This window comes from Orycteropus afer, unplaced genomic scaffold (assembly GCF_000298275.1).
Source record: "Orycteropus afer afer isolate SDZICR_OR568_19922 unplaced genomic scaffold, OryAfe1.0 scaffold00166, whole genome shotgun sequence".
Lineage (NCBI taxonomy): Eukaryota > Metazoa > Chordata > Mammalia > Tubulidentata > Orycteropodidae > Orycteropus > Orycteropus afer.
The window spans coordinates 623193-631686 of record NW_006921753.1 but is presented as its reverse complement, the minus strand read 5'-3'; the positions used below and the strand labels follow the sequence as shown (position 1 = coordinate 631686).

General features: G+C 38.3%; 1 protein-coding gene across 1 annotated transcript in view; it reads right to left on the bottom strand.

Moving 5' to 3' along the window:
* The window catches only part of MORC1 (MORC family CW-type zinc finger 1), a 306881-nt gene that overhangs the window by 280775 nt on the left and 17612 nt on the right, over positions 1–8494 (bottom strand). Inside the window, exon 2 of the mRNA XM_007946578.1 lies at positions 5463–5531. Coding sequence (XP_007944769.1) covers positions 5463–5531 — 69 coding nt within the window. The remainder of the gene's footprint in view (positions 1–5462; positions 5532–8494) is intronic.

Sequence of the window (8494 nt, the reverse complement as noted above, 5' to 3'; positions counted from 1 at the left end):
GGGCTGGCGCGGGATCGGGCAGTGTTTCATTCTGCTGTGCATGGGGTCGCTATGAGTCAGAAACGACTCGACAGCACTTAACAAGGTGTAATCCATACTGCAGATTGTAGTCTGTAACTTTCATCAGTAAGTGCTTCAAGTCATCTTCACTTTCAGCAAGCAAGGTTGTGTTGTCTGCATATCACAGGTTGCTAATTTGTCTTCCTCCAGTCCTGATGCCACATTTTTCTTCATATAGCCCAGCTCCTCAAATACATTTGCTCAGCACACAGATTAAATAAGTATGGTGAAAGGATACAAACCTGATACACTCCCTTCCTGATTTTAAACCATGCAGTGTCCCCTTGTTCTTTTTTAACAACAGCTTCCTGGTCTATGTACAGGCTCAATGTACATATAATCTGTATGCTGAGCAAAATTAAGTGATCTGGAATTACCATCCTTCTCAATGTTATCCATAATATGTTAAGATCCACACAGTTGAATGCCTTTGTAAACACAAGTGAATATCTTTCTGGTAGTCTTTGCATTCAGACAAGATCCATTTGATATCAACAATGATATCCCTCATTCCACAGGAGCAAATTTAGGGGCCCTAATTTATGGCCTAAATAGAATATTAAACATTAAAAATGCACAAACATCAGAAGATAAACTAGATGACTGAGACCTTCTAAAAATTAAATTCTTCTGAGCATCAAAAGAACCAAAAGAGGAAAAGGGAACCTATAGTTTGGAAAACATATTTGGTAATGATATATCCAACAAAGGACTTAACTCTAAAATTTATAGAAAACTTCAACACCTCAACATTAAAAAGACAACAAATTGAATTTAAAAAAGAGTAGAAGACATGAACAGACACTTCACCAAACAAGATATTCAGGTGGACAACAAAGACATGAAGGAATGCTCTTGATTATTAGCCATTAAAGAGATCCAAATCAAAACGAGAAAATATCTCACCAGCAAAAATAGCAAATTTCAACAAGATAGAAAACAACAAATGATGGTGATGGTGTGATGAGATTGGAACCCTCATACACTGCTGGTGGGACTATAACATAGTGCTACCACTGTGGAAAACAGTATGGCACTCCCTCAAAAAGTTGGTCATAGAAATATCATTTTATCCAGCAATCCCACTACTAGGTAAATTCCCTAAAGAACTGAAAGCCAGACCTATGCTAATCACTTGGAAAGGGGTCAAAATTGGGATCCTGAATAGTGTGGGAGGAATACATGGAACAAAATTCAAAAACACATAAATGACCAGAATTACTGTTTGGATAAGAGACTGGTGAAACTCCTGAGGCTGTGGCCCTGGGTTGTCCTTTGGGCTTGGAACTGGACTCACTTCCATGGATTAGCTCTCAGCTAAACAGTAGAAAGGCCTATAAGGAGCATAGCTACCCTAGGGAGATGTACCTTAGTTCCATCAACTGTGAGAGATCAGAAGGACATCATTTGCATAGGGGAAAAGCTGGACAGACAGGCAGGAATGCATAGGTAAGAAGGACATAGGGAATGGATCGTGACAGGGAGGAGATAGAGGGAGAGCTGTTTATTGGTGGGATTGTAATCAGTGCTGTGAAACCAAATGTGAATGAACTGTTGAGAGTAAAACAAATCTGCTTTGTAAATTTACGCCCAAATCACAATAAAAAATTAAAAGACAAAAAAAGAAGTGAGACCTGGTACATGAACAGACATATGCATACCCATGTTCACTGCCTCACTATTCACAACAGCAAAGATGGAAACAGACTAAGTACTCATCAATGGATGAATGAATAACCAAACTACAGTACATACACACAAGAGAATACTCTACAACATCAAAAAATTATGAAGAATTGGAGAAACACCTCATAATGTAGATGAACTTGCAGGGCATTATGCTTAGGGAAATGAGTCCACCATAGAAGACCAAATAATGCATGAGTCCACCATTATAAAAACTCAAGGAAAAGTATACACACAGAAGGAAACTTTCTTTGTTGGCTACCAGGGAGTGCAGGGAAGGGGCAGGAAAATTACTAGCTAGGTAAGAGACACACTGATTTGGATGAAGAGGAAGGAAATATGCAAAAAGCAGATGACCAGCACGATAACACCAAGGAAAAGAAAGACACGGAGAGGGGCACAAGGGGAACAGAAAGCAAAGGTAATTACTTTTACGTACACAATGTGTTATTATATAACAAACATTAATCTACAGGTGGATACATAAACATACAAGATGATCAGTTAGGCATAGGTGAAAGGGAATGTTCTCATGAGCATGTATAGGTTTAGCAATGATATTTCTGTATATGTATTCATATGTGCTATAAAAATGTTGTTCTACATCCTACTTTGATGAGTCATGATTGGGGCTTAAAAGTTTGTGAAAAGCAACCTAAATGGCAGCTATTGGTCCCTCATCATCCAGAGCAAAGAAGAGTTAAGACAAAGAAAGATGTGTGGAAATAGTTAGTCCAAAGGACTAATGGACCATTAGAACCTCAGCCTATATGACCCCTGAGACTAGAACTAGATGCTGCCCAGCTACCAATGCCAACCACTTGGAAAAGGATCAAAATCACATATCCTGGATAAAGTGGGAGAAAAATGTAGAACAAAACTCAAAGTCACAAAAAAAGACCAGGCTTACTGGTCAGATGGAGAGTGGTGGAATCCCTGAGACTATGACCCCTAGGCAACCTTTAGGGCTGGAACTGAACCCACTCCTATGGCTTAACTTCAACCAAACAATACTCAGGCCTATTAGGTGAAAAATGACACCAGGCAGGTGCACTACTTAAATCAACCAAGAGAGATCAGAAGGGCAGCTTTTGTGTAGAGGCAGGAATTCATAGGAAAGAAGGACGCAGGGAAAAGGGAACCACAAAAAAAAGGGGGGGTGAGAACTGTTACATTGTGGGTACTGCAATCAGTGTCACTCTCATGAAACAAAATGTGTATGAACTGTTGAATGGAAAACGAATTTACTCTGTAAACTTTCACCCAAATCACAATAAAAAGTTAAAAAAAAAGTGATGCTGGAAGATCGAATATTATTTATGTAATAGAAGACCACTAAAAGTTTTAAGCAGGAGAATGACTTGATATGATTTACATTAAAATGGGGGGAAAATGAAAAAAAAAAACCATGAGGGATGCTGTATGAGCGATGAACTATAATGTGAAAGTCTGGAGACATGAAACCAGTTTGGTATTTTCTGGTGCACTCTTCTATTGGTCTGTGGGTCAAGACTGATCTAGCTTACTTTGGACAACAGATAGATTCCATTTTCAGTCATCCTTTTAACTTACTACTTGATTTCCAATGTTAATAAAGAATTCTCTGGCAACACTCCTCCCTTCCAGTTGCTGTCAGTTTACCTCAACTTATGCTGACACGATGTGTGTCAGAGGAGCTCTGGTGGCTTAATGCCTAAGGCACTTGACTGCAAACCAGAAGTCTGGCAGTTCAAACCCACCAGCCACTCCTAGGAAGGAAAACTGGGCAATCTACTTCCATAGTGTTACTGCCTCGGAAATTCAAAGAGGGGTTGCTATGAGTCAGGTCCAACTCGATAGCAGTGAGTTTGGTTTCGGTTTTATGTGTGTCAGAGTATAACTGGTTGATTTTTTTGACAAGGCCATTCTTCTGAGGCACCTCTGGATGGACTCGAACTTCCAGCCTTTCACTAAGTAGCCTAACTCACTGCTGTCGAATCAGTCCTGACTCATAACAAACCCTCCTTGGTTTTCCGAGGTGGTATTGCTACGGAAGTAGATTGCCCAGCCTTCCTTCCGAGAAGTGGCTGATGGGTTTGAACTGCCAGCATCCTGGTTAGCAGTCAAATGCTTTCGGCACTATGCCACCAGAGCTCCTAAATAGCCTAGTACTTAACTATTTACACCACCAAGGGACACTGTGCCAACCCTAGTGGGTTTTTTTTACGTGTTTTGTTTTTATATAATGCTGTATAAATCAATTTGTATAAGTTTAAGTTTTTTGTGAAAGTCTGAATATGTGTCACTTGTCTGTGTTTTAAGTATGTTGTGTGTGGATCTATACAATAAAGGAGCTGCTTCTTAAGAATTTCCTTTAGACTGTATCATTTATATTCCATCGTCTGTTTTAAGAGTTCAGGAAAGTGAACATAATGTTCAGGCTAGTAGTGAAGTCAAACTTTTTTTTCTCCATGATTTACTCATAAACTCTGTCCCTTTTTTTTTAGTTAAACATTAATGAACTAAAAACATTTTTAATCAAAATGATCTAGAAAAACCAGCATCTATCCAAACAGAGTCAGAACAAGGACTGAGTGGTATATTTGAGCATTTTTCTAAACTTGCTAATAAATATCTTTTGACTCTTTCAGACAAAAGGAGACTTAGGAGACCTAGAAGAAAATCATTGCTTTACTTTGTGTTCTTAGCAGATATCAGCATCAAGGACAATCTTTTTATCTGGTATAGAATTGACCAAAATATTCTCATATTACATAAAGTGCCTCACCATTTTGTTAACCTACTGGTCAAAAACCCTGGCTGATGGAACATAGACAAATGTTACAAGAATTCAAGAATAAGATACCCCCAAATAATTCAAAGCTCTTATTAGGGGAATATAACATTGTCTGATACATTAGCAGGTATCATGTAACTATTGTGTGCTGACTTTGTGCTAGCCTTGAAGATACAGAGATAATTCATGCAACATACTGCAGATGAGGAGTCTCTGGGTGGTGCAAATGTTTAACATGCTCAGCTGTTAATAGAAAGGTTGGAGGTTCAAGTACATCCAGAGGTACCTCAAGAAAGACCTGGCAATTTACTTTTGAAAAATAGGCCATTGAAAACCCTATGGAACACACTCTACTCTGACCACACACGGAGTTGCCGTGAGTGGGAGTTGACGTCACAGCAACTACTTTGGTTTGGTTTATTGTAGATGAATTTGTTATGATAAGAACATTCAATTGAAGCAAGTAAACCTTTGAACATGAAGAGAATAAACATCAAATGTTAAAATACAAGGAAGTGACCTCTACCTCAAGGTTAAACAGAAAATTAAATACAGCCTAAAGGCACTGGAAACTGCCTCAGGCTCTTGAAAGCAATACTTGACGGGTGGGCTGGAAACAATCTCCAAATCCCTTCAGTTTCTATTTGTTTCACATTCATTCCCAGGTGCTTTTCCTTACAAGCTAATCAGTATCTCTTGCTTTTCTGATAATATTTATTTAGGTACATTTTTTTAACCTTGTTTTATATGGTTACAGAGAATCTAACCCATCAGCTGGAATAGTTAAACCTAAAAGGTTCAACAATTAGTCTAGAGTTCATATTCCCTAATGGTTCCACACCTGTTTTTGCATAGATGGCTCAATTTATTTCTATTTATTTTATACATTTTCAGACTGTTTCCTTTAACATCCAGTTAGGTACCTAGATAATTAACTTACCAGGACTCATGCCACATCCATCATCCAGGAAGCACAACATGAATCCACCCTGCAGTTTTTCATTATCCACTGTAAGAGAAAGCAGTTATTACTAATAAATATTGGGCTTAATTTGTTCATCAGAAAGTCATGCTGCTCATGTAATTATTCTTCCTCTACAAATACAGCCACAGAGTGACAGAGCTATGGCACAATGATCGTGTTTGGAACTGAATCTTGGCTCCAACTTCACAAGAAACGGCAGGAGAAAATCCATGCAACAAAAAGGTTTAAATTAACAAACAACATCTACACATTAATAAAATATGTATACAGCATGATATACCCTGCCCTGGCATTGGACTAGTCCTTTAAACTTCTGGCATTTGCTACATGGGAAGGGAATCAAAGTACATGGTGATGTGAACCTAGGACCTCACGATCAAATTGACCTATCTACCTTTAAGTCCTTTCACCAAAGCACTCATTCTTCAACAAATTCAGGACATTCTTACTAAATCTATCAGGCTGTCTTCTAAGTAGTTAATTCTCATAAAAACCACTTCTGGGTGTTTCTTCTTGTTGGTGGTGTTATGTGCCCTCGAGTCAGACACAACTCATAGCAACCCCTCCTTGGCTTTTCCAGGCAGTATCACTATGGAAGTAGATTGCCCAACCTTCCTTCCGAAGAGTGGCTGGTGGGTTTGAACTGCCAGCCTTCTGGTTAGCAGTCAAGTACCTTAGCCACTATGCTACCAGAACTCAGAAGCAGATGGGTGGGTTCAAACCACCAACCTATCGACTACTAATCAGACACTAAACCATTTGCTCCACCTAGGGATTCCTTGGCTTTGCCTTACCATCTCATTTTCTCAGTTCCATCTCTGTACCTAGCCCTTTGGTCTCCTTTCCTCGATTTATGTGTCAAAATATTCCCTCTAGACTGCCCTTAAGGTATTTGTTCTGTTCAACACGTGCCTCCCTAAGGTTGGTATTTTTTCACTATTCAATGACGGGGACACAAACTCTTATTGAGATTTTTTGTTTATTTGTTTGTTTGTTTTCCATGAGGCAGTTTTCAATCGTGATTGCACATTAGAATGAGTCATCTAGAATACTGATTTACTTGGTCTTGAATTAATTACAAGAACTGGTATTTTTCTAAAAGCTGCCTCTGGTTATCCAAATACTCATCCAAGATTGGCAATCACCTGATCTCCAAATTGATCAGTTTTAGACTCAGACAGCTCTGCACAGTAGCTACAGTTGATTTTGCAGCTCTTGATACATATTTCTCATAGAAAGTGGCTGGAGAAAAAGGGTATTCCTCAGTAGATAGGTGGGAAAGACCTAAGATTTCTAGGACATATATATAGTATCAACTTTTTGCATAAATTCTAAACACAGATTACAGACTATCAAACCTTCAAAATTTTACTTTACTTCACTTCCTTAAAACAATGCATTTTAGGTAAATATCTTGCTGGTATTGTCAGATGTCATCAAGTCAGCTCCAACTCAAAGAAACCCTATGCACTACATAATGAAACACTGCCAGGTCCTGTGCCAACCTCACAATCTTTGCTATGCTTGAGTCCATCGTTGAAGCCACTGTGTCAATCTATTTTGTTGAGAGTCTACCCCTTTTTCTCTGACCTTCCACTTTGCCAAGCATGACATACTAGTCTTCTTCAAGGACTGGTCCCTTCTGACTTCATGACCAAAGTAGGTGAGATGCAGTCTGACCATTCTTGCTTCTAAGGAACATTCCAGCTGCACTTCTTCCAGGATAGATTTGTTTGCTCTTTTGTAGGCCATGGTGTTTTCAGTATTCTTTGCCAACACCACAAGTCAAAGGCTTCGATTCTTCTTCCATCTTTCTTATTCATTGTTCAGCTTTCGCATGCATGAGGCAAATGAAAACGCCATCACTTGGTTTAAGAGCACCTTGGTCTTTATTTTATTCTTTATTATTAATAATAATTTATTTATTTTTATTTTTGGAGTGTTTGCTCCTCTCCCCTCCCACCACTGGTAACCAACAAAGAAAGTTTCCTTCGATACATAAACCTTTCCTTGACTTTTTACAATAATGAACTAATACAATATTTATCCTTCTGTGATTGACTTATTTCACTCAGTATAATGACCTCCAAGTTCATCCACATTATGTGATATTTTGCAGATTCTACATAATTCTTTAGGGTTGCAGAGTATTCCATTGTATTACCATAGTTTGGTTATCCGTTCTTCTGTTGATGGGCACTAGGTTGTTTCTATCTTTTTGCTCTTGTAAATAGTGCTGTGATGAACATGGGTGTGCATATATATGTTCTTGTCCTGGCTCTCACTTCCTTAATTTTAATGTTTAAAAGGTCCCATTCAACTAGTTTATCTAGCATATCTAATATGCTTGACAGTCTATTTATACCACAAATTAGGGGCCCTAAATTGTCCCTAGTTTTTCCTTGAGGGGTATTATAGTTTTAGGTTTCATGTTTAAGTCTTTGAACTATTATTAGTTTTTGTGTATAGTGTGAGGTATGGATCTTGTTTCATTTTTCTGCAAATAGATATCCAGTTTTGCCAGCATCATTTGTTAAAGAGATCGTCTCTTCCCCCATTTAATGGATTTCAGACTGTTGTCAAATATCAGATGACCATAGATTGATGGATCTATTTCTAGGTTCTCCATTATTTTTCACTGGTCTATGTGTCTGTCACTGTACCAGTACCAGGCTATTTTGACTACTGTGGCTTTATCATTGGTTTTGAGATCTGAAAGTGTGAGACCTGCTACTTTGTTCTTTTTCTTCAACAGTGCTTTGCTTATCTGAGGTCTCTTTCCTTTCCATATAAACTTAGTGACTGTTTTTTCCATATCCTTATAGAATGTTGATGGGATCTGGATTGGGATTACATTGAGTGTATAGACTGCTTTGGGTAGTATTGAAACTTTCACAATGTTCAATCTTCCTATCCATGAGCATGGTATGTTCTTCCATTTGTGAAGGTCTCTTACAGTTTCTTGAAGTAGTGTTTTTTTTTTTTTT